Source organism: Histoplasma capsulatum, genomic scaffold (genome assembly GCF_000149585.1).
Source record: "Histoplasma capsulatum NAm1 scaffold_7 genomic scaffold, whole genome shotgun sequence".
NCBI lineage: Eukaryota > Fungi > Ascomycota > Eurotiomycetes > Onygenales > Ajellomycetaceae > Histoplasma > Histoplasma mississippiense.
This window is the reverse complement of record NW_001813976.1, coordinates 326,284-351,788: the sequence shown is the minus strand read 5'-3', so window position 1 is coordinate 351,788 and position 25,505 is coordinate 326,284. Positions and strand designations below refer to the sequence as shown.

The following is a 25,505-nucleotide window of genomic DNA, read 5'->3' as shown; positions in this document are numbered from 1 at the left end:
TTCAGAACAGCAGAGTCGATGTTGACATAGGCAACGCAAGTCACTCGGAGCCAGTTAACCTATGAAGGAGACTTGAGTTAGAGAAGATGCTGGTAATAGTGGGTATTGGTGGGAATAGAGTAGCGTCTGGCATACATATTCTTCAACCCGCTCGGAGGAGCCAAGAAGGCCGTATTCTTCTCCATCCCAAGAGGCCATAACACTAAGAAGCAGTTAGTATGACAACTCCGTTGAAATACCATAATATAGCCATGGGAAGTTGGAAAGCCAGGTGTTAACTCTGGACTGACATTGTTCTCTTTGGTTTCCATCCCGACTCTTGAAGCTTGCCGAGCGCTTTCGCGAGTTCAACCATGACGGCGGATCCAGAATTGGGATCAACAGCACCACCAATGATCCAAGCATCCCAATGGTTTCCAACCACAATGACTTCGTCTTCCTTGGTTCCGTTGATGATTCCAATTGGGTTATAGATGGGAGCAACCTCTTCGCGCATCACATTGGACAAGGAGAGCTCAACTCCGGGAGCAGGGCCGCTAGAATATTGAACATCAAGGCCTCCTACCCACTTGGTGCGATTGATAGCGTCTGCCGATTGGCCCTGTCCATCGAGGGCGCCTAGGATTTTCTGAGCATTGGCATAGGAAATCGGGAGAGATGGGATTTTCGGGACCACGGGGCTGGTGTCCGCACGAGGCGAGTCTTCCTTCGAGGGATAGCCCGGAGTGGTAGGGTCACCAGGAGCAGTGGACAAAAACAGAACTGATCCGCGCTGTACGGATGAGGGTTGCCTGGCAGGGCCATCTGGATAAGCAACATAGCCGTTTGCCTCGGTCACATTCCCGTCGTCACCCGGGTCTGTGAAGATAACGCATCCAAGCATGCCATAATCTTGGGCATTCTTGACCTTCAATCCTCTGTTGGGGGGATCAGTCAACTCTCCAAAATTAAAGTTTGGGAAATCAAAGGGCATTCTTACCTGAAGGGGCCGCCATATCTTGCCATGGCAATTTTGCCTTTCAGATCGACGCCCAGCTCAACAAGCCTGTCAAAGTCAACTTGCTGACCGCGGCCAACGTAGACAAATTCAGCTTTTGCGTCTCCAGAAGCAGAGTAACCGTGGAAGATGGGCACGCGATTGGGGTAGCTGCTGGTGTCATCGGCGGCGAGCACATCTTCGTCAAGCTCCGCGTTCCAGACAGTGCCATCGGCGAGGGTGAGCGTCAGAGAACTGGAGACTGGGTAATTTAAATAGACGTAATACTCGGCAAGAGATGATGGGACGCCGAAGTCAGTCCACCTATCGGCAGTCCATTGAGCCATGGTCTTGTTGGTTCCGGCGATGTGCAGGCCATGGGTATAGTAGTATAGCCAATCGCTAATGGTGTTGTTGTCGAAAGAGTTCACCAAGATTGACTCTTGCTCGGTGAGGGGTGGAGGTGGTTTGCTGCTGCGTTTCGCAAGGTCCAACTGCCTCAAGTCAAACGATCGATCCATGAGATGATCGCTCACGCAAGCATCCACCACGGATGCCGAAGCGGCCAAGAGGGAGAGGGCAAGTAACTGCATGATGGGCTACCCTGGTATTCCAATGTGCGAATGAGAGGGGATGAGGAACAAGTGAGATGAAGGGAGGTTTCTCACGCTCCTTATATGTTCTCTGAGCAGAGAGCAATCGGATGCGGGGTCAGCAGCAACAGACTAGATTAGAAAAGCTGACCGCAGCTGGCCGCTCGTTCTTTGAATCATGGCATCGAATTCTCGAAGATGCCGTACACGATGACATCTCCACTGAAATGCTGGGTCGGGTTGCAGTAGTGAACCGGTGTAAACGTGTGCGGGGAAGTTGTCATGCTGGAGCAAGGAGATAAGTTACCGAGCAGGTCGGCAACCGTTCGAGGGCTTTCGAAAAACTAGAGACAGTGTGCCAAGGCAATAGGCTGGGAGCAAAACATGCGGTGGAATCATCAGCAGGAGCAATCTTCGAATGCAGGCAGATCGCCAGTGTAGCCAGCCAAGGAGGTTTGCGCCACGGAAAGGTACGCCTTTGATAACGGCTACATAGCTTCAGCAGTTGTCTGAAGGGCAATGAAATTGGTATTTCTGAACAATGCATTTCGGGCGCAAACAGAGGCGAGCCTATACGGCTTCCCCCAGCAGCTATCAATTGAATCATCCCAGGGCCTGTCATTAACCTGGGCGCTGGCCATCCACTCCTTGCGCCAGTCAAGAGTGATCATCAGCCAAGCGGTGGGATTACTTCGACATCCAAGGATGCAAATTTTGCTGCAGGATCGTTCCCTAATCGAGTTAACAGCTGCCAACACCGTGCGGGGAAACTTGGCCCAGGCAAAGATGCTCTGAATACAGAATACATTGTCATGGTGGGATGTACTGTACATAGTATGCAGCATATAGTACTCCGTACTCCGTCGTCGTGTAGGGTTATGTCCGCCGCCACCGAGCCACGGCCCTCTTCCTGGCCGGTCCATGGCGTCTGTCATATCCCACTTTCGGCGTCTCCATCGGTAAAGCGTGCCAGACGACGCTGGGCTGCCGGCATAACCGGGGAGTAGCCGAACCTCAGGAATGGCAGCAGCCTTACTCAGGGTCGGTTCACGCTTCCACGCCTCCACGCCTCCACGCCTCCACGCCTCCGCTCCCGTATCCCCAGCCTTGACTCCAAGTTCTCCACATTCCTGCCAGCAGCCTTGGTGCTATAACTACTTGGACTCTCGGAGTCTTGGCTCTGGCTTCTTGGCTCCTGAGTGCAGCCATATTGGCGAGAAGCGAGTCCGTGCTGGCTCCTCCAAATTTGTGTTCGATTCTTGTAGAACACGGGCTCAGCCAGAGAGAAGTTCACTCCGGCGGAAGGTTAAACTTTACCGCTACGGAGCGGCGATGGGAACGGTGTCCTTGCGAGGTTCAGCAGCCCAGACCACCTATCTCGAGGCTCATGATACTCTTTCCTTCTCCCAGGCGGGAACCAAGCTCGATTCTGGCTTGTCCTCCGACGACGGGCAGGGGAACCAGCCAAGCCGTTAGTACGCAACAAGGGAAAAGGCGATTCCGATATCCGTACGGAGTATTTCTAAGCAAGAATCCAAGTCAGCGTACTCCGTAGATCCAACGCTAGTCTAAGTTAAGTTAACTAGCGTTCTCGTCAACACGAGCCTCAAGCTCTTTCTCGATGCTGCCAGTTCGTGAGCGGCTCGGATAGGAAAAACACCGAACGAATTCCTGGTTATGTCAGGAACATCAAATCGACCCTGGTGAGGGGGTGGAATTGAAGATTCCAGGAGACTAGCTCTCTCTGTTAAGTCTTCAAGTTAACATACATATCCCTGCATCCACCTTCTTCGCCAGGCAAAGCTCATTATTTGCCCAAAAGGAAAAGAGACCCCACGCTGGGAACTCAATCGCCTTCGATACATCCACTAGTTATCAGATTGGGGCTGACCACGAACTACTGCAGGGATGAATGCCCGCAGCCCGATGGCTAGCAGCCCTTCTGAGCGCCTATTTTCTGGCTGATGGCTGGCATTTTACCCCGCAAAGCGCGGGAAATACCAAATCGCACGTCATCGATGGTTCTATTTGTGGCGCTCGTCTCGATCCGCCAGTCTGGATCGTGGCATCACCTTTGATTATCAACACTCGGCTACTGGTGCGATTTTTTGTGGCCCTGAACTACGCCGCCACAACTCACCCGAGTCGTTAAAGGCAAGCGACATGAACCTTGATTCCCCTGGGAGATTCGACCTTGACGGTTACACACGGGCGTCGATGCATCTAGAAAAGGCTCTGGAAAGGCACAACATCGTCAAAAGTTCGCCATCCGAGACGCCACGTACCAAAGTAAACAATCGGTTGAGCTGGATTGGAGCTCTTCGATGACAGGCAAAGAGATACCGCTATCGGTTCGCGCACTCCTTTGCCTCGGAAATTGAATACGATTAACCGGGTTGCGACTACACGAATTACTAAAACCAGCATAAGCAAGAACGGATTTCAGCTCGGTAGGTTATCTCCAGCGAGAACTCGGATGTTATCAGAAGACCGTGACATTGGACAGCGCTTCCGCCAGCCATTCCTCCTCCTCCTCCTCCTCCTCATCCTCCTCCTCCACCTCCTCCTCCTCCTGCGCCCGCTCAATCTAGCCATCAACACTCAATGCCCCTACAGAGCCAGCTTCCTCGGTAAAGAGGGAAAAATTACCCGTTGCGGTTGCAACACGGGTACACATCGCTGAGCACGCATCGATCCCAATCACGCACTCGACAACATCCTTCGAATGCACCGGAAAGCAGCCCAATCCTTCCACAACTGTCGAAACCAGACGGTGTAAGATAGTCCAGCATAGAAGCAGTATTTCCCAGAAGTATTAGATGAATTGTGCGGTTCGATTGCTGACTTTGTGCCCACAGACACTGCCTATTCTTACATTAATTCATGGAAAGTACTAGTAGGCATAAGTTTCAACACCTGGGAAATGGGGCACTCTGCGCACTCTCCCGTGGATTCATTCGTGGAAGTTAGGTTAAGTATACAAAGCTTGTCCAAACCCCCAATCCAGAGTGTGTCAAGGCTACTCTCTCACCGCTGTCTATCTGGATATGAAGTTGGGATGGCAGCTTCTACTGTTTGAATTGACGATGAAGGCCGCCCTTGGAGAGGAGGTCATATCACCAGCAACGACCTTTAAGTTCCAAAGACGACACCCGTTGTAGATGTAGACTTGAGAATTCCCAAAATAGAATATCAATTGGTATTTGCACTGATTACGATTGGACATTAGTACATACCAAACCATTCTTTCTTCCGAGTACAGGAAGGGGAGATAAAAATAAAATAAAATAATAAAAAAAAAAATAAAAAAAAAAAATAAAATAACTAGTGGAAATCCCCCTCCCGAACGAGAGCACAAACAGCTTGATCCCCCGGATAGAGGCGGGCATACCAGCTCACGCCATGCCGTAGTTTCGCAGCCGGTCCGCTTAACTACGATCTAGATATCAGAATCAGTGAATTGCGGACCCGCGTTCGTAGAATAGGAATCCGGTACAAGCAACACTTCTCGCCTCTTGATTATGGAATGGGATGGGTTGATGAATCCCGAATGAATTGTTGGCCTTCCTCCTCTCGGTATTCCCCCTCGCGCCATCCCCCAACAAAGGGGAAAAGCTGCTGGAACAGGATTCAGCCGAGGGTACTATGTAGAACATTTCAGGAACAGAGGCTGCAGAAGGACCTGCATGGAACGTTAAAGTCCTTTGTTAGAATTTCATATATGTTTACAGCAGCTACTCTCTATCATCCATACGGGAACTATTTATTCGGGGCTCATTCGCAACTTGTCTCTTTGTACGAAGCTGCTTGCATCTCTTGAAGTTGAGCATCCGAACTAGTTACCCGTCACAGCAGCCTTGTAAGTTCCATCAACGAAACAATAAACAATGACGGTGAGAATAAAACCGCCCCCTTCTAAGAAGCTCTATCCGTTGCTCAACCCCTCTATCTAACTTTATATATATATTTATATATATCGGATACAGACAGAAACCACAGGACATTCCAACTTTTCTTCCTCTCTTTTTCCATCCCTTATCATCTCCACTGCACTCTATATATCTAGCAATAATGCGTCTCTCTATAAAGCTAAAGCTACTCAACTTATGAACCCCCAACCCCCAACCCCCAACCGCCCCCCAGCTTCCCCAGCTTCCTTGCTCACACACTCGCACCAGACGCGACTGCAGCAACTGTCTTCGGATCCGTTTTCCCCTCCCAAATTTCCTTAGTCGTCTGCAGGATGCTGGACCAGTCGTCGAAGACGGTGTAGGGGATTTTCTCGCGTTGACAGTATGTTACTAGGTCTGAATATCGTATGTCAGCGGGGGTGAGAGCCCACTTTATATGGGAGCTAGGATGCAAGGCCAAATGGCCAAGATGTGTGGCGATGATAGAACGCAGAGATACGTAGTTATGATGGGGACTTACCTCTCCCTTTTTTTGCGAAAAGTAAATCGGTCTGCGACGCTGCTGATAGGTCCGAAACCCCATCGCCGGCATAGAGGAGCGTGGGCCGCTCACCTGCTGGAAGCGCGGCATACGGCTTGATTTCGAGGGATTTGTCATGGCCGAAGTGGCTAACGAGTTTGCATCAAAATCGATTAGTCAATTTTCCTTTCCGGAACTTGATATTGTCCGAACACCTCCGTTGTCTTCCCAGATCAGAATATATACATAATTAGAAACTCCCTTACCTATCATCGTGATAGACAATTTGCCACCCGCCTTCAGAATTGATATCCTTTCCATCCCTGCTCGCAACCTGGTTGGCAACAATCTGGATATTATCCGGCTCGTGACCGAGGAGCTTGACGAGCAATGCGCGGATGACGGGCACCATGCCAGAGGACAGGATAACGATGGGAACATTGTGGTCCCGCGCCCAGTTGTAGAACGCTGTGAAATGCGGGTCCAGCTCCATGTTTTCGAGTAGGATGCGAATGCATTCGTTGAAGGGAGTCTTGACGCTGTCGAGCATCTCGCGGAATGAATCCCTGGACATAGTGTGTTAGTGGATTTCAGTGATTTCTTTCTGGGATGGGAGGAGAGGAACATACCGGAACGTGATTTTATTTTCGAGGACGTCTATATTGCCCTGTCGACGCTTTTCTTGACCATAGCCCAGATTATCGGTCTATTTCAAGCGTGTTAGCAAATCTTCCATTTTCTCCGCACGCAAGCGGGCGATCCATCTTTATCTCCTAATATCTCCCCATGTCGAAGGTCAAGATCTTTAACACCCTTGCCAGAAGAGCATTGGTTAAAAGAGGAGGCAAGAAGAGGAGCTACAATGATAAATCCATATATCATACCATGAAATCATTGCCTATACACCACCATCGGAACAAACAGGAAAAAGAGGCAGAGCATCGTATTAGAAATCATTCCCGTTATTCTTCTCCCGCGTTCTTAGGTTATATGCAACGAAACAAAACGAGCTCTTCAACCCAACCAGAGCTACAACCCCACCCCACACAACAGGATTGACAGAACCCGCAAATGGTAAGAAAGCGGGAATAATATTGTGGAGTGGGCATGTGGAGGAGACAGTGAGAGGAAACATACTATCTTTGATGGTGATGGTGCCATCGAAGTCAGTGAAGAAGATGATCTTCGGCTTCGTTTTCATGGCTGGCAACTCAATCGAACCCATTGTGGCCGGCGGGGATGAGCAGAGCTATCTCTCGACTGTTATTATGGGGAACGTTGCAGATAGGGCACTCGGCCTTTCAAATCAGGAATCCCTTGGGAAAGGAGGATTTGGTTGTCGACAAATAAAGACTAAAATTTCGAGGTCGGTTAGTTTTAAATTTTCTAGATCCAGATGGAAAGAAAACTCAACCCGCAACATCTCACTCATCATCCTTCGATTGGGGAAAACAGATTTGGGGGAAAACGGCAACCTGATACCACACACCAAGCACTCTCATCACGACAAGTGGTATCAGAGTGTTTTGGTATGTACATATCGGTGGTTGACAGAGGGCATTGGATCCATTGGTTCCTTGCAACAAACTGGTAGTTATGTATAGGTGGGATTATGAAATCCACCCAACCTTACGTACCTGACTGGGAGCAAACTAACGCAAACACAGAGTGCAACAAAATAACTCAATGAAGCGAAGGAGTAGCCCGATGGTTGGTGAAAGAACAACAAATTCAGGAGAATAGCAAAAACTCCGCTGTGGAGTAGATTAGATAAGCCCCTCCACTCTGCACTCTACCGCTTGGCGCGGGATGTCTGTGGTGTGTTTGGGCGCGATGTGGAGGGTGTTGTATGCATTTGTTTTGATATGATTTTTGAATACAGAGGTGGCTCAGAACTTGGATGAGGGACGAAGTAAATGCTAGTATGGATGGCTGCGCACGCATCGCAGCAGCGAGTATACTGCGCCGCCATGCTAATAAAAAAGATGCACTTTCACGAAACTCCCTATGCTCCTGATCTCCCCACAGCGAGAGAGAAATGAGAGAAAACGGTCTTACAAACAGGCTGCCAACCCAGGACCATCTATCTACCCCATGACCATTCACCGCCCATGCTACCGCCATGCTCGCGCAAGAAAAAAAAAAGAAAAAAACAACCACCAGCTGGACTGACCAATCCATTGCATCCATCCAGCGTGTTTAGAAAAGAAAAAACAATGAGAAGAAACAGCAAATAAATACAGATGAGATAATTGACAAAAAGTAAATATATATATATATATATATATATCAATAACAACACATAAAAAATTTGGGATTGAAGGGAAAGATATATAAGTCACAAAGCTGTTCGGGGCCCCATTTCCTGCATACACATGCATTGGCAATGTTAAATGGAAGTAAAACTGAACTCCAGCCCCCCTGCCGCTGCCCTCCGGCTTTCTGTTTGGGTTAGGGATGCAAACGGGGGCATGGCATATATATGTACTGGTATATATTCTCTCTGTATACGACGCATTCGTGGAGCTGTTTTTTCCTCTGCCCTGTCTCTGCTCTGATCCGCGGGATCAGCCGGCTACGGTTTAGAGTATTGCTTTATGGATCGAGGAAGGATAGGAGGTTGGACAGCTAGGAGGCAGACGTGAGTGGGTTAAGTTGTGGTTAGGGCGCTTGGGCCTTCGGGCGACTGTCTGTGGCCGGTCTGCCGGTCTGTCTTTTTTGTAACTTTTATTATTCTCATTCTTTCGTTTTCCTCTTTTTTTTTTTTTTTTTCATTTTTTTCGAGTTTCTTTCTTGTGGTCGAGGAGAGGAAGAGAAAGAGGGATATACCCCAAACCCTTTTCTCGAAGACTCGGAGAAACGGTGAAATAGGGCCCTTCGAATCGGCAATGGGGAAGGTAGGTGGGTAGGAAGGAGGGATGTTGGCTATATCTATGTTTGTCCGGCCTCCACCGCATCCATACGGGAAAAGGGAATGTCCGTTAGACGCATTTCTGTTTCGTGGAATGCTCGAGCATATGTATGTAGATATATGTATATGTGTATGCCAAACACGTGACGAACGGGGGATGGGAGGCATATTCAATATTCATACATTCATACATATCATAGACAAAGAGGGAGAAAATATATTATTGTCGATCCTGCCGCCCGCGCGCTCTCCCTTTTAGCGTCCCCCACCGAACGATAATTCACCCCTCAACCTCGCGAAGCACCGGTACATGAATGAGATGTAACATGTTTGTCGCCGAAAACAAAATCTAATTGTTTGTGAGGGACGCGCCGGTATGGCGACGGAAAACCATAAAATTATCATCCACTAGGGTTATCGTTTTCACAGGGCATCGTTGTGTCCGCTTGCTTGCCCTTTCCTTTATCTCCCAAATTTGAACCTGGGGTTGAGTTCTGGCTCTCGTTTCCATTCTGCTTTGCCGTAGTAGTGGAGGACGACCCTTCGTCTTCATACAGGTGGTGTTTCTCGATATAATCTATGACGGGGCTGGGGATTAGGTAGCGGACGCTCATCTCGCGGCGGAGGAAGAGGCGGATCTTCGTGCTGCTTACGTCGTTTTGGATTAATTGTTGGATTACGTATATGTTTTCTTTCCAGGGCTGCAGGCTGGCAATTGCTTCGTCAATGTCTGTGCCGGCACGCTCGACAATGAAGCTCTATATGTATATAAACAACTATGTCAGTCTAGGGATATTCCCCTCAAGAATGTTCGAAAAAAGCCATCGGGGAGGAAGGTAAAACATATGACTCACCCCGTATCGCCCGAGGATATGATCTAAATCCTTCTCACTCCATACACCAGGCGTGGACATGGTGTGGATGAGGTCCGCACCGGCAAGTAGGGCCACCCGCACAGGCTTGCGAGTTCCTTCGCCTGTATTAATCCCATCCAGGACCGTGTTTATGTAATAGTCAAAATGATCCAGGACCTTTGCGGTGGGGATATATTCCTTCTGCATCGGCTCCCACGGATCAACCATCAGCCAGTTTGAGGTCTTCTCGACTGCTAGTTGACACATGGCAACTCTGGGTGCCGGATGAAATATGTGTCAGCGTAATTCCCGATAGACCAATTGCAGGAAAAGAGGGCAGGAAAAGGCGGTTAGAATATCGATGATGTGGAGAGGCGGGAAAAAAAAAAAAAAAAAAAAAAAAAAACATACCTGTGTACCGCGCTGGCTAGACCGGCTTTCTTATATGCATCCGACACAGGCGATAGGTACCCACCAATCAGTTCAAAATCCGTGGTGAACTTGATATAATCCGCCGCCATCTCAAACATACGCAGGTGTAGGTAGGTGGTCGGCGAGAAGGAGCCGCATGCCACCAGTAGGAGCGGAGTTTTGGACGGATCAGACATGACCTTTTTCAGTCTCTGATCTGGGAATTTGTAAGATTCCGGGTCCATGGGCGGTCCCGCGACTCCGTTGCCGTCGACATGGTCGCTGGTTAGGGCAGAGTCGACATCACCCATGGTGTTGACGGTTCTGCACGGAACTGATGGTGGAGACGGAGGGGAGGAGGGAGAAGGAGAATATGCGATCCGTCTGAGATTGGAGTCGAATTGGCATATAGAGAAACACGAGGAGAAATATGCGATTATGGTATTGTGGAATGCAGGGTAGTTTTAAGATGGGAAACGGAGAGAAAAGGGACAAATTCAAGGTTTCCTGAGGCCCGGAGAGGAGATTCTGAAGAGGGGAGAGGGAGAGGGAGCCTAATTGAATTGCTTTCCTTGCTGGTATCCTCCCCTCTCTGTAGGCTTCTGAGAAGAGCGAGGGGAAGTATTTGATTGGGGAGAGGAGATAGGGAAAAAGTGGATGGTGACTCGGTGAGAAACAAAGATTAGGTATTTATTTAGTTGGCGGGCGGGAAGAACTTCATTCAGAACATGCCGAACACCCAGACCGAGTTCAAAAGCCCATGCACGCAGAGGGCTGGATCGTGGTCAGGAGCAAGCCACCGTATATATATTTTCGTTTTCTTTTATTCTCTTTATCTTCTCTCCAGGTACCGATGCTTATATGCGGAATATAAAAAGCCGTGTTCTGTGCGGAGTACCGTTGGGAGGCAAAGAGTTACTAACAAGACGTATCAAAGGCTGTATGTGCTACTACACATGGAAATATTCAAAATCTGTCTATCTGTGCCAGATGCAACTACGAAACCCGCCACTCAGCTCCTCTTCAAGGGTCGTTTGCGAGCCAAAATCCCAAGCTAGTCTGAAGTCATGATGCGCCGTTGAAAGAATACAGCTGCAGACAGCAGCTAGCTATACATCGAGGTACACCAACTAAATCCGCAGGGGAGAGACAAGATGATGTCAGTGAGATATTAGACATCTTATTTGCCTCTTTTGGCACCTGCAACGTCAGCTCGTGAAATTCATCGGCGTTTCGTGGTCGTTGCAGGTGTTCATGATTTGATTCGTGCAGAAGAACCGGCGGAGGCTAGCACAGATGAAATTACTCAAAACGGATGCAGCGAGAGGGAGTTGAATACAAGTTCTGTTCCGCTGGTCAATCCCAAGGAGAACTAGTCCTTAGGGAAGTCCGCGATTGAAATCTAGGGCGGATCTCCTCCGTATGGTTCTTGGGGGTTTTATGTCAACAAGGTTCCTCGAAGACCAAAATTTTGCCTTCAAAGACGATTGAATTGGAATGCATCTCATATCGCGTCGCAGAAAACGGCGTGCAGTGTGACTTCTTTTAGAGTGTGTTTCCGGATGAGAAACGTTGGAACATGCTCGCGTGATACGAGGAATCGTATCAAACGCTGGATGATGGCGCCCGGCTCCTCTCGCGGGCTTAGGCTGCCCTAGTGGTAGGCATGCAGTCCACTAAGTTATAGGTATCAAAAGCGTTGAGGAACTGCCAACCACCCCTAGATGGTTGGGGCAAGTTAATAGAATCCTCCAGTCAACTCTATCATTTGTAGTCAATCTCGTCGAAGACAAAGGAGTGCAGTGCGTAATTTCTTCCTCTGAATATGTAGCTAAGGAGCTATTGGTTCCCATCCCATATCCCGGAGCTAACATACTAAATAACATTCAATATGAGTAGTTAGGTAGAACATTTTCCTTCATATTCTATATTCTGATGTGGAATTGGAAGAAAGTCTTTTCCTGGATACTAACTAGTACTTTGAAGCATGTAAGGGCGAATACTAAGCTCAGTTGGGCATCTGTAAGAGCATGGGGAATTCAAGTTTTTTATGTTGGATGGATATACAGGCCTAAGGAGAGGACGTAGAGAAATAAGAGGATTGATTCGACGGTGCCAAAAATGGCAAATGCGCTGGCAATTGAGCAGAATGAAATATATATGTACTAGGCTTTGAGGCGGGGGAAACATACAGAAAGACATCATTTTCAGCCAGCTCCAAGAACGAAATCAACCTGCTTCTGCCTCTATGATCTTTATTCTATTCTGATTTTTTAAATTTGTTATTTTTTATTTATATATATTCTTTTAACCAATATTCCTCTTGCTTCCTGCTGGCTCTTCGAGGCGGCTATCCGGGTTCTTGGCGTCCAGTTCTTATCATCATCCTCAACAACCTCAACCTCAACCACATCATACACACTTCTCCCACTTCGCCTCCCATCTTGACTCTCTAACTTCCCACCTCCAACTTCCACCTTACCGCTTCCGCCTCCAACGTCCACAGCCTTTGCTTTCTGGTCTGGCATTTCTTACTATCTCCCTAGCTAAATGATACCTTGGCCATCGCGGCCAGTTGCTCTGTTATACCACCGCTCGGTCTTTGCTCGTCATCCAACCCTCCATTCCTCGGTCTCACAGAACTGCGGATGGCGGGTTGAAGACTGGCACTGTGTGTGAACATACTTATGGCCAAGCGAATTGCTACTCCTTCTGAACAGTCTGGACTGATCCCGGAGTCTTCATCCTCTGCTCTCACTGCCTCCTCTTCCTCCTCGTCCTCCGCCTCCGTGTTTACTTCCTATCCTCTCGCTCCGGGAGCTTCTTTGGAGACTTCCACACCTTCTCCTCCTCATAGGTATTACCTCTTCATTTTCTCTTTTCTCCATTTCCCCGCTTCTTCCACCCGCAACGGCCTGATCTTCTTTTTCATTTTGTTCAATTCAATTTCTTTCCCGCCTCTCCTTCACACTTTTCTTGCCGATTGAACTATCCCATCCTTCGACTCGACTGTAGAGCGTGAGAGAACAAATAGAGGCCCTTCTTATATTGTCCCATATCTGCTGGCCTTGTCTTGCATGGGATCTTCTACCGAATTCTCTTCAAGAAAAAATAAGGAATTAAGCTTCTCTCAATGTCTCCCAGGATCACCCGCTCGGCTGCACGACTCGCGGCAGACCAACCCTCGTCGACTTATCTCCCTGCATCCTCTCCCGCTGTATCACATCCCCAACCTCCGCCACCTCCCGCACAGGCGCGGAAACGAAAAGCTCCCACTACCACGCGACCGTCGAGATCGTCAAACGACCAGGAGCAGCTGCTCCCCGCTTCCCCACCCCGGCGAACTAAAAGAGTGAAACTTGCTGGCCCATCTACCGACCTTTCAGCCCCTCTGCCCCAAAGTCGGGTTGGTGCCAGACAACAACCACCTGCAATGTCCCAACCTGGGTATGTTTTGGCTTTTCTAAATCTCCTTTGAATCCTACCATTCAACGTCTAAATGGCTTGCTAAACTATGCTGATTGGTTGTACAGCCCCTCTTCACGTCCCTCGGATGACAATTCGAAAACACCTGCCTCATCTTCCACTCCTCCTAGACAGCGCCCAAGTAGGACTAAGAAACCCCCACAAGGTATGAGCGGTGTTGTGGCAATGTCGGAATAAATCTTAGATCGGTTATAGCTATACTGATTCTGACCACCATATTTCATAGATACTCCTTCCAACCAAACTTCCCCTTCACGACGCCACAGAAAACGTCTTTCGAAACGTCAGTCGGAGTCAGATGTGGCCATGAAGGAACCCGAAGAACACCAACATGAGGAGGGGCTGGAAACGAAAGCTGAGGCGCAACCATCCCCTCTTAGTGATTCGAACGACGGCCCACATCCATCTGGTATGACAGATGATGAAGAGGGAGACACTTTCCGGAGTAATCTATTCGGCACGCGAAGCCCCATGGCCCTGCAGAGTACTCTACGAGCCTTGAGTGGCTTGATGGCTGGAACATCATCTCGACTACGTGATATCCTCAATAACCTACGGATTAAGGAGGATCCGTCGATCCAACTAATTGCTTTACAGGAACTTTCAGATCTATTGCTTGTTTCCAACGAAGATAACCTAGCGGGGCAATTTTCTCCCGACCCTTTCGTTAAGGAGCTGGTGAAGTTGATGCAACCCAGCGAGACAGGGGAAGAAAATCCTGAAATCATGCTCCTTGCATGTCGTAGCTTGGCGAACTTGATGGAAGCCCTTCGAGGATCTGTTGCAAACGTTGTGTATGGTGGTGCAGTACCGGTTCTTTGTCAGAAGCTACTGGATATACAGTTCATAGACCTTGCGGAACAAGCTCTGAGTGTATGTGTTCATTTTGCTGAGGACCCAAGGGGGGAATCCGGTTTCTTCAAAACTAACCATCTTGTAACAGACACTTGCCAAGATCTCCGTTGATTTCCCTACATCCATTGTGCGTGAAGGAGGCCTCACTGCATGTCTCTCCTACTTAGACTTCTTCCCCACAAGCACCCAGCGTACTGCTGTGATAACGGCTGCAAATTGTTGCCGCAATTTACCTCATGATTCGTTCCCTGTTATCCGGGATGTCATGCCAACATTACTCAATGTCCTTTCCAGCAATGACCAAAAGGTCGTAGAACAGGGATGTCTGTGTGTTTCTCGGGTGGTTGAAAGTTTCAAATATAAACCAGAGAAGCTGGAGCAATTGATTGAACCCGACATGTTAAAGGCTATTCTTCGGCTCCTTCTACCTGGCACCACGAACTTGATCGGGCCTCATATACATACCCTATTCCTCCGCGTGCTAGCCATCACTGCCAGATCCAGTCCGCACTTGTCGGTTGAGCTTCTGAGAATGAATGTGGTTGATACATTGTACCAAATGCTGACGGGGGTCTCTCCCCCTTCCGAGACTGGTGGTCCGATCAAAATCGATAGTGTGCACATCATGCAAGCTCTGATCCATCGCCCACGAGAGCAGATATTTGAGACGTTGAATGTTATCTGCGAGCTTCTCCCTGGTGTTCCGAACGAGGAGCTAGCCCTTTCCGACCATCATCTGCAAGCGAGTTTTGAAAGCGATATTTTTCCACTTTCCAAGACGCCTCGAGCAAAGACATCGGCCGAGCAAAGAGTGAAACTCCTCAAAGGCTGCAAACAAGAGATTAAGCGTTTCGCTACAATATTACTACCAACACTAACAGACGCTTATTCTAGTACGGTGAATCTGTCAGTGAGGCAAAAGGTGCTTATGGCGCAGTTGAAAATGCTTCAGAATCTTGATTCTCAAATTATCGAGGATGCCCTACGCACTGTTCCATATGCCTCATTTTTGGCTGCTATTCTGTCACAGAAGGACCATCTGTCTCTTGTTGCCCTGGCTCTACAGTGTGCGGAACTGCTCTTTGAGCGCCTCAAAGACATTTATCAATACCAGTTTCATCGCGAAGGGGTAATCACCGAAATCACAAAACTTGCCGAAACTCCGCTGTCTGTTAAACCTGACCGTCATCAAGATTCCAAACCCGAAGTAGATCTTGAAAATGGGCGTTCCTCCGACAAGAGCCATGAGAGTTCCGAGGATGAGGAAGAAAAGGATCGAGGTATGAATCATGACGAGGAGAGCCAGGATGATGAGGATGATGAGGATGATGAGGATCACGACGAGGACAACGATGAAATGTCCGAATCAGATAGCTCTTCATCCGTATCAGGTGGGCCCATTTCTCGAACGGCTGACTCGGCGCTCCACGATTTTGTCACTTGCAGCGCCGGGAGATTTCTCCGAATATATGATGGTAGCAAGGGCAAAGGCATGCATGATAAAGCCCTAGAAATTCTTCAGTCTCTACAGGCACTTGTCGCAGATATCAAAGCCTGTTACAGCAACGTGAAACCTTCCAATGGCTATGCGCTGTTCCAAAGATTGGCAACCTACTTCGATGGGGATGCGCTTGAAAGTATTACAAGTTCTGAACTACTTAGCTCGGGTATCATTCATGTTTTGCTGGATGTGATTAACAAGAAGGATGAAGGCGAGACAGGAATTAATGGTCCCAATACTCTAAATTTCATATCAGCTAATTCTCTATCTTCTGCAGCACCCGGAAAAGATGCCAGAATAGATTTTCTCCGAGCATTCATGGAATCGGATATCTCAACGGCGACCGTTAGCAAAACCGGCTCGCCTACGACCCCCTTCAGTGTTTTGATCCATAAACTCCATGACCTTCTCAGCCGAACGGAACACTTTGAAGTAATCACTGTCAACCACAGCTCTCTGGACAACAGGAACGCGACATCCATGCTTTCGAAACAACTGCGACTCCGCCTGATTGCTGATGATGAGTCCGATGTTCCTAAACCATATAAAAATATAATGGTATCGATCCACGCAATTGCAAATTTTAAAGCTCTTGACGACTACCTTCGTCCTCGAATCAGCCTGTCTGAACGTCCCAGAGGTTCACGGAATCGTGACACTATATTTTCTCAGCTCTCTAGTTCCTCTAGGCCTAGAGACACCCCTGGAAGTGGACCTGAGACAACATACTCTGGAGGGCTCGAGCCACCTACTTTACCTCCCCCGCCGCCACAGCCAGACACCTCCTCCAGAAGCACACGAGTGCCAGATAGATCCAAGCCTCAGTCTTCCACGCAGACAGCGTCATCTGGAGGTTCTGAGGAGCCGTCTCGCCGAACGAGGCGCCCAAATCGGCATCAACCACCACCTCCCGACGATGAAACAGATGGCACTGATGAGCCCCTAGAATGCGCTGATGAGAGACATCTGACTGATGATGATGAAGGGGAAGAAGAGGATGATGCGTTGGATGCCATTGTTGATGACCTCGAAGATGATCTCTCTGATGAAGAAGTTTCAGATCCGACGGCTGTTAACTTGGAGGTTGCTGCGACTGGGAAAGTAACTGCGCATAAAGAAGACGGAACCAGGATTGCAACACCACAACAGTCAACCCCGACGGGGCGGCCATCATCTTCTGCCCCGACGTCTAGCCAATCTCTAGGTGGTTCTTTGGCATTTGCTGGTCGGCCATTCTCTTATGCCGCCGCAATTGCTTCTATCCCGCAGGACTGGCACATCGAATTCCGTGTTGATGACAAACAAATCTCCCATGAGACGACGGTGTATCGAGCAATTCACCATAATAGAAAAAATTTGAGCGATTCTCTCTCGCGTAATGTGTGGTCCATAGTTCATACGATCAAGTACAAGCGCGTTCAAGGACCCCCGCCGCCGGAACCGTCCGCGTTGAGCCCAACTTCTAGCAATCTATCATTAGAGAAGTATTCCGGTGGAATGCCAGAGTCCCTGAGTCAGAATCCAACGACGGCATCCATCCTTAGGCTGCTTGGGGTTCTACATGGAATGAACGCCCAGCTGGACGACATCTTAGCAGAGAGCAACTGTCAGATTAGAGTTGTTAAAGAACCTCTCTCACAGTTTCTTAATACGAAGCTTACAGCCAAGCTCAACCGACAACTCGAAGAACCATTGATCGTGGCTAGTAGCTGCCTCCCCAGTTGGAGCGAGGATCTTGCGCGCCATTTTCCATTCCTCTTCCCATTCGAAACTCGACACCTCTTCCTACAATCAACATCCTTCGGCTACGCACGCTCCATGGTGCGATGGCAAGGGTCGCAGTCCGATGAAAATCGACGAGACCAGCGACGTGATGATCGCCCGTATGCAGGGCGTCTACAGCGACAGAAAGTCCGCATCTCCCGATCTCGCATCCTAGATTCGGCCATGAAGGTTATGGAGTTGTACGGCTCGTCGCCCAGCGTTCTTGAAGTCGAGTACTTTGACGAAGTTGGCACGGGTCTCGGCCCGACGCTGGAGTTCTACTCAACCGTTTCAAGAGAGTTTTCGCGGAAGAAGCTCAAGCTATGGCGAGAACATAATTCTCATGACAAGAGCGATTTTGTCTTCAACAAACTGGGTCTCTTCCCCGCGCCTATGAGTCGCGAGCAGGTATCATCGGAGGCGGGTAAGAAACAGCTTCAATATTTTAAGGGACTCGGCAAATTCGTCGCTCGATCGATGTTAGATTCAAGAATTATTGATATCGCGTTCAACCCGATATTCTTCCGCATTGGCGGCGTGACTCCATCAGCTGTGATCCCAACTGTTACGACCATCAAGGCTGTGGATCCTGAACTCGCCAACTCACTCATGCTCTTGAAACGATTCACGGCCGCACAGGCTGCCATAAATGCTGATGATTCTCTTAGTGCTGATGGAAAAGCTCGAGCGCTAGATGAGCTTACTGTCGACGGCGTTCGGGTTGAGGATTTGAGCTTGGACTTCACGCTGCCAGGGTACCCATCGATCCAAATGATTCCACATGGTTCCTCTATTGCCGTGACGATGGATAACGTAGGGTCGTATATCAGCAAAGTCATCGATATGACGCTGGGCAGTGGCGTCCAGGCGCAGATCGATGCGTTCCGTGCTGGATTCTCACAGGTGTTCCCTTACTCGTCCCTTCAGTCATTTACGCCCGACGAGCTCGTGATGTTGTTTGGGCAAGTTGAGGAGGATTGGTCAATTGAGAGTATGTTCATTCTACTTTTGTGCCTGCCTTTAGAATTACTAACTTTGTTATTTGTAGCGTTGATGGACTCGATGAAAGCAGACCACGGCTTCAACATGGACAGCAAAAGCGTGCGCAATTTATTACACGTCATGAGCGAATTTACAAAGCAAGAGCGTCGCGACTTTTTGCAATTCGTCACAGGTAGCCCCAAGCTTCCAATTGGAGGTAAGTCAAATAACGAGCAACTTCCCTTCTCCCTTGCCTGTCCACCACTTTCTTCCGTTTGTGATAAATTTTACGAATTCTCATCTGCTAACCATCCACTCCTCAGGCTTCAAAAGTCTAACTCCAATGTTCACCGTCGTCTGCCGCCCAAGCGACCCTCCGTATATGCCGGATGATTATCTTCCCAGCGTAATGACATGCGTCAACTACCTCAAATTGCCCGATTATTCCACCATCGACATCCTCCGTCAACGGCTCAATGTTGCTATCCATGAGGGCCAGGGGGCATTTCATCTGTCTTAAGTCGTTTTTTTTCGCTTGCAGGAGTACAACACCAGGTCTAACGTATGTTGTGTTGTGCTGGCAATGGTTTTGTTTTGCTGTGCCTTGGTTCTTCTACCCATCAGCCTTCCATATCCTCTTGCAAAATGCTAAAACTTTACGGTCTTCTTTCTCCCACGATTTATTTCTCTGCATAATTCCCTAGATTCCATATCTGTCTCTTTTTCCCCCCTTTTTATTCCCCTCCTGCCCCCACCCCAATTAAAATTTTTTATTTTATTTTATTCGTTTTTTTGCGATTCGAAATATTTCATTAACTAAAATCTTAAATATCTTCTCATTTTGTTTTTTGTTACTCGCTATCCATTGCATTCATCTGCATGATGACTTCACTTCATTCACACAAAGGCTGGGTTCGATATTAGTTTACTTTTCCTTTCTTTACACATTCTCATGTTCATTTCCCTTCGATTTATAATGCCTTCTCCACGATCCTATTTCACATTTTGTTCCGCTTTTTCACACGCCCTCCCCACCCTCCCTTTTTGTTTCTTCCCTAAAAAATGCGAGGTCTGCTAGTTTTGAGTTTGGAGCAGGTGACGGGCGCGATGAATGTTGTGCTGGCTCTGTTTGGGGTGGTTGATGTTAATACCAGAACTGGGTTCAGCCTGTCCTACAATTCTACACCACGGGGGCAGCAGAGGCAGGAAAATGAAATGTGATGGTGATGGGTGATGGATAATTCTAAATACGAAGATATGTCTTGTGTGAGCTGGAAGCGATGGATGGAGATTTGGTGGAATTTTGTTCGTTTCTGATCTTCTCCCTGCGTTCTTCTATTCCCTCCCATTCTAAACATGGGCCTGGCTCAGCTCGGATCAGACAAATCGGCGTTTAAAGGGGTTTGATTTCTGCTATTTTACTTGCGTTTTTAATACCTTGTTTTTGTACTTTTTCTCCACAGTATCGAAACGAAAAGCGAGATAATTCAAAATAATGTTTCCATCAACACTTCTTGGTCCATTTTGCCTTACGGACTGATGCCCCTTTCTCAATCACATGACAAATCGCTTCTAACTTCCTAAGGCGGTGGTCCATGACAGAAAAGGCCATCTATGTACAGTACGTGCAGCCTTTCAATGTTCAAGTTATTTGCGCCGTAAACCATCTCCCCTCGCTCCAGACGCCATTCGCGGCTTGTTGACAAACGGGTGGTAAAGGGATTTTGATATTCTAGCTTCCAGCTCCTTCGTGGGAGCTGCAGACAGCACAAGGACAAAAGCAGACGGGAAGAACAACAAGCCCCAGTCACCAGCGTCCTCGTCACATCCCCACCGTCCCCATCTTTGCAACGCGAGGTGGACGTACAGAGTTAAATATACATCTATACCACCTCAATTGGCATCGAGACCAGTCATACGAATTTCCTAAGTTGTTGCCTGTTTGGTGCGCGGCCGCATTTCTCCTCATGCGATTGACCCTTTGAGGAGCGAACAGGTATACACCGCGGCCGTTCCTGCGATATATCCAAATCTAATACCGTACTCCTTTTGCATACAGGGCTCTGACTACACCATATCTATAACTCGAGCTACAAAATATCACCTTTTTCCACAACTTTTCGCCTTCGCATTACCGGCATTGCGCGCGGGAAATTCAGAGGCGGAACTACCCACGACCTGGAAGCTGGCAAACACAGACCATCCCCACCCACAAATCTCATAAATCAAGGAGGGATAAAAGATAATGGATGAATTTGCCCAAACCCGCGGCGTCGACGATCTCTTTGATGATGAAATCGTCCCCCTTCCTGCCGAGGAAGTCGAGATCGAATACCACTCCGAACTCGAACCGGAACATGTGGATCGTGAATCCACACATCAACGACCGGCTCCCTCTCATCCACGACCACCTTCACAACCACTGGCGTCACGGTCACCAGAAAAGCAACAGCAGCAACATCAACAACAACAACAACGTGGTCGTGAATCGCCGTCTCACGCTGAGGCACACGTACCGGCCCCTCAGGAGAGTAATGGTGCCGCTCAGTATATAAATGGCAATAATCATCGGAGCCGCGGGAGTGGGCGCGGATATAGTGGGGAGAGGGGGATGGGGAGGGGCAGAGGACAAGGCGGTGGTGGTTGGCGTGGTGGGAGGAGCGCGAGGTCGCTAGCGGCTGAGGAAAGGTGTATTGCGCCGACCCCTACACCTGCCGCGGGTGGTGGAGAGGGAGAGGAAAAGGTGCGGGATAGTAAAGAGGGGCAGGTGGATGCAACTGTTGGTGGGGATGCGGATGGGAGAGCGAGGGAGACAGATCGGAATGAGGAAAACAGCGTGGATAAAAATACGAAAGAGCAGGACACGCCGGCACCTAGGATTTTTGCGGTCAAGGGAGATAGGAGCGGGACTGGCGGTGTGAAAAAGGTAACTGCTGCCGCTAAACGCTACCGATTCGAATACATTATTTATAAATAACAACTGTTGTAACTAACTAAATCGCTTTTTACCTTCCTGCAGCCTAAGCTCACTGAGGACGAACTCACAGAACGCATGAAAGCTGCTAAACTAAAAGCAGCGGAGCGGGCCGCAGCGCACGCCCGCGCGGAAGCCGACGAAGCCTCATTTCTGGAACGTGAGCGCGTCGCCGCCGAAAAACGGCGTGAGGAGATGCAGAACCGCCACGCGATGAACAACGAACGGGAGCGGAATCGGCGACGAAAACTTGAGGCGCAAACCAGGCGTGAGTGGGATGTTGAGAAGTCTGTGGAGGCTTTCGCGTCGACGGCGGGACGCGGCCGTGGTTCGTATCGACGTGGTGCGCATGGCGCTGTTGCTAATGGTGGGACCGCTCCGGCGGCGGATGGTGTGCGGGGGTTTGCAGAAGATTCGTTAATAGAGCATGAGAGTGGGGGATATTTTCGCGGGAGAGGAAGCGGGCGCGGGAACCCGCGTCGCGCAAGAGGTGGAAGGGGCCGTGGGGATTATTTTGCTAGACAAATGTCCGGGGCCCCATCTGGGCCTGACGTTGAGAAGTGGGTCGAAGGCGTGTCGCCTTCACATCACCCTCTTGAGCCTCCTCGCGTTAACGAGGAAGACGAGTTCCCTGCGCTGCCGACTGCATCCGGTGGAAGTGGGAGCGGAAATAGGAATGGCCATGCGAATTCGAATGGTAAGGAAGGTGTTGCTACACCACTTTCACCTCAGGGGTCGTGGGCGGAGCAGGTGGAGATGACCCAGGCACAGCAGGAAGAGCAACAACAGTCATTGCAAGCGACATTATCATCCATGACATTAGAGGGGAAAAGAGAGGGTAATTCGTAAGGGAAAATTGGTTTTTTGGTGTAGTTTCTTTGTGTAGACTTATAATTTGGCCTATGTATGTGCTTTTCGTATATTTGGACGGCTTCCCCCTTCTTGCTGGTAACTCGAGACGGACCTGACCACGCCCACAACCTACAAACCCCTTATTTTGCTCTTTTTGGAGTATTCTTAATCAAGTCAAAAATTTCCTGCAGTTTTTGGGCCATTTGGCTTTTTTATTATTTTTATTTGCCCTTGTTTTTCATTTTCTTTGCTTACGGATGATCCTTATCGTCTTTTTAAACCATTTTGCAGCTACCACTTGTACTGTACAGTTCCGGGCGGTATTAATTTGTGCAAAATGATGATTTTTATAGCCTCGGGCCTACGATTGCTTATCTGTTTCACTGTTGATATGCGAATCATTAGACAGATTTGCTGGATCGGAGATCAGCTCAGGTGGCCATACCATTTTATGGGGTATTATTACTCCCTTCGCGTGGATGGGCGGGGATGATAATTACAACCTACAAAACTAGTTATTGTCCGATATATATTATGACAACAAATCAGGTTCAGGGACGGGACCCGATGGGTGGTACAGCAGACATCAATCAGTATGTAAATTCGCAAAATGCAGGATGTTGTTTATTGTCACCGAGCTAGGGTATCAGGAACCAGGTGGTCCAAAGAATAAATGCTGAGCAAGGTAAAACCAAATGAAATATGCATTAATATCGGCAGCAGCGCATACACCCTACTCCACCTTAACCACTTTCCCTCCCAACTTATCCTTCACCGCAACAATACAGCCCAGAATCTTCGCCTTGAGCCCGCTCTCTGGCGCCTCCTCGACAGCGACAAGGCGGCGAACAAGAATATTAAAAATGCTCCCGAACGCCAACGCCATAACAGTGCTGGTCAATATAATCACGTTGTACGGCATGCTGAAATCAGGCGTGGGGAGAGGTAATAGCAGGCTTGTCGTGCGCAGGTAGATTGGCGGTTGTGGCTGTGCCCGCGACTCGCTAGTTTTACCTTGTCCCTCGGCCATGTTCTGATCATCAAGTAATCTGATGACTGCTGGAGCGACGTTGAATCCCCGGTTGGCATCAGGTGGGTATTCGGTATAGCGCAGGATGGCCTTTTCGAAATCGTAAATCAATGTTACAGTTGATGCGGCGGGGACTGAGAGGATGAGCTCGAGTTGCGTGCCACGCTTCCTGTCCAGGGCGGGTCGATAAAATACGTCTTTGATAATCTCGGAGGCAGGAATGGGGACGACCGTGCCATTAAGATTTCTCACTTTTGCTTGAAGAGTGTGTACATAAGGCCTCATGAACCAGGGGAGAGTTTCAAAATAGATGAATTCAACGGCATTGGTCTGCGACGGATTTGCTAAGATCGATCGCATGCCGCCTCTTTCTTGCCCGCGGCCGATTATAGTCCTCTCTGCGTGAAGGACAGGCTGCTCCAGTGGTACTTCGGGAGACTGTGATTGAGATGGTAAAACCAGGTCGAAAGGGAAATCATCAAGAAGGGAGTAGCAACGGGAAAGACCGTCAGGAGACTTCCTCTCGATAGCACCGGCAGTCACTAGTACATCCCCGTCGTTGGGAATTTTGGTACACACATGTTGTCTTTTATTTTCTTCTTCTTCTGTCAGAGGGCATCCGCCTGGAATGTTACGACCAAACACCTCTGATAAGCGCCAGCCCTGGTCTGCACTTTTGCCGACTGGGTAGCACGTATCATGTGAGTTGTATGGCTTGGATTGGTCGCAGACGAGCTCTTCGGCGGGAACAGGGCGTGGAATAGGATTGTCTACAAGATTTTAGTTCACAGGACATATGGAAGGGATCAGAGCTGCGACTAAATACCAGCACTCACCTCTTGGTCGCTTCGCTCTCTCCACATCCAAAACCAAATCTACAGTTTGCTCAATTTCAACCTGGCATCCATCTGTGTCATCTGGACATGTGGGTCGAACGTCAATTGACATGCTCTGCCACGATGCATCAAATAGTCTATGACCATCAAGCAAACTCGAAATTCCCGCTTTCCCTTTACAGGGAAGCAATTTGAGGAACGGCGTCAAGTTCTCGGTACAGACGACCTCGCCGGGCAGTGTCCCATGCAGCAGATGCAGAGGTCTCGACAAGTGATTTCCCATAGGTTCAAACGTCATTACAGGTCGGGTTGTTCGAGTGGAATCAATGAAGTTTAAGGATGCGCAGAAAAGGCCGGACAAGGATTGAGTCAGAGTGATCCATTTGGAATACGCACTATTAGAATCAGGATAATTGTTAGTTGCAATTATATATATTAGCCTTGCTGCGGATTGTCCCAAGTCTCACGATTCATCAGTATCTGCATCTATCCATGCCCAAAGTTCAACGCCTGTGCCGCCTTCTTTAAAACCACGCCACGGCCGCTCGCCCCAGCTCTCTGCATCCCATCTCCCAGTCGTGAATCTCAAATGCAACTCTTTAGTGCTTGCATGCTGAAGGATTTGTCCTAAGGAGCGCGGAAAATATCGGAAATTCTGGTGCTCGAAAGTATCTAGTGACGCATTGCTGCGAAAATTAAATGATCCTAAGAGAGATGAAGGTGGTAGAGGCCGGAGGACTAGCTGTTCATGGTACTCGGCTGCATGAGAAATAGTTGGCGACAGCGCTGCAAGAAAGATGCAAAGGAAAAAGAGAGGATTGAAAATCATGCCGTCATATTGTAAGAGACCAACAACGCAGTTTGGTTTGCGAGATACCTCTACTCAATGAACGATGAAGACGGCGAAACGCTGAGTTGCATATGCATTTGTATATGTCGTCGTCGTCGTTGTCGTTGTCGTTGTCGTTTTCTTGTTGCACACTTGAGAATTATATCATGTGACCAAATGGGCTTAACTACCAACGCGCCAATAATTTCACCAGCGTAGCG

The 25,505-nt window shown here is 48.8% G+C and overlaps 6 protein-coding genes across 6 annotated transcripts in view; 2 read left to right on the top strand and 4 right to left on the bottom strand.

The window, feature by feature from the left end:
- HCAG_05749 (conserved hypothetical protein) overlaps positions 1-1,569 on the bottom strand; it is a gene marked incomplete at both ends in the record, with an annotated part of 2,648 nt that extends 1,079 nt beyond the window's left edge. The window contains 3 exons of the mRNA XM_001538094.1: positions 136-202; positions 291-917; positions 980-1,569. Coding sequence (XP_001538144.1) covers positions 136-202; positions 291-917; positions 980-1,569 — 1,284 coding nt within the window. The remainder of the gene's footprint in view (positions 1-135; positions 203-290; positions 918-979) is intronic.
- Positions 1,570-5,494: 3,925 nt separating this feature from the next.
- HCAG_05748 (conserved hypothetical protein) lies at positions 5,495-7,225 on the bottom strand (the record flags this gene model as incomplete). The annotated part of the gene is made up of 7 exons (XM_001538093.1): positions 5,495-5,514; positions 5,739-5,876; positions 6,001-6,149; positions 6,267-6,566; positions 6,630-6,706; positions 6,885-6,898; positions 7,138-7,225. 7 exons carry the CDS (start codon positions 7,223-7,225, stop codon positions 5,495-5,497), a joined length of 786 nt encoding a protein of 261 aa, XP_001538143.1.
- Positions 7,226-9,312: 2,087 nt separating this feature from the next.
- On the bottom strand, positions 9,313-10,487 carry HCAG_05747 (conserved hypothetical protein; the record flags this gene model as incomplete). The annotated part of the gene is made up of 3 exons (XM_001538092.1): positions 9,313-9,669; positions 9,766-10,039; positions 10,177-10,487. The coding sequence occupies 3 exons, from the start codon at positions 10,485-10,487 to the stop codon at positions 9,313-9,315; spliced, it is 942 nt and encodes a 313-aa protein (XP_001538142.1).
- A 2,822-nt stretch (positions 10,488-13,309) lies between these two features.
- Positions 13,310-19,283, top strand: HCAG_05746 (predicted protein; the record flags this gene model as incomplete). Its single annotated transcript, XM_001538091.1, has 6 exons — positions 13,310-13,623; positions 13,710-13,807; positions 13,889-14,535; positions 14,606-18,773; positions 18,831-18,980; positions 19,087-19,283. The coding sequence occupies 6 exons, from the start codon at positions 13,310-13,312 to the stop codon at positions 19,281-19,283; spliced, it is 5,574 nt and encodes a 1,857-aa protein (XP_001538141.1).
- A 1,725-nt stretch (positions 19,284-21,008) lies between these two features.
- HCAG_05745 (predicted protein) lies at positions 21,009-22,586 on the top strand (the record flags this gene model as incomplete). The annotated part of the gene is made up of 2 exons (XM_001538090.1): positions 21,009-21,689; positions 21,783-22,586. 2 exons carry the CDS (start codon positions 21,009-21,011, stop codon positions 22,584-22,586), a joined length of 1,485 nt encoding a protein of 494 aa, XP_001538140.1.
- Positions 22,587-23,322: 736 nt separating this feature from the next.
- HCAG_05744 (conserved hypothetical protein) lies at positions 23,323-25,284 on the bottom strand (the record flags this gene model as incomplete). The annotated part of the gene is made up of 3 exons (XM_001538089.1): positions 23,323-24,389; positions 24,456-24,850; positions 24,923-25,284. The coding sequence occupies 3 exons, from the start codon at positions 25,282-25,284 to the stop codon at positions 23,323-23,325; spliced, it is 1,824 nt and encodes a 607-aa protein (XP_001538139.1).
- Between the last annotated feature and the right edge of the window lie 221 nt (positions 25,285-25,505).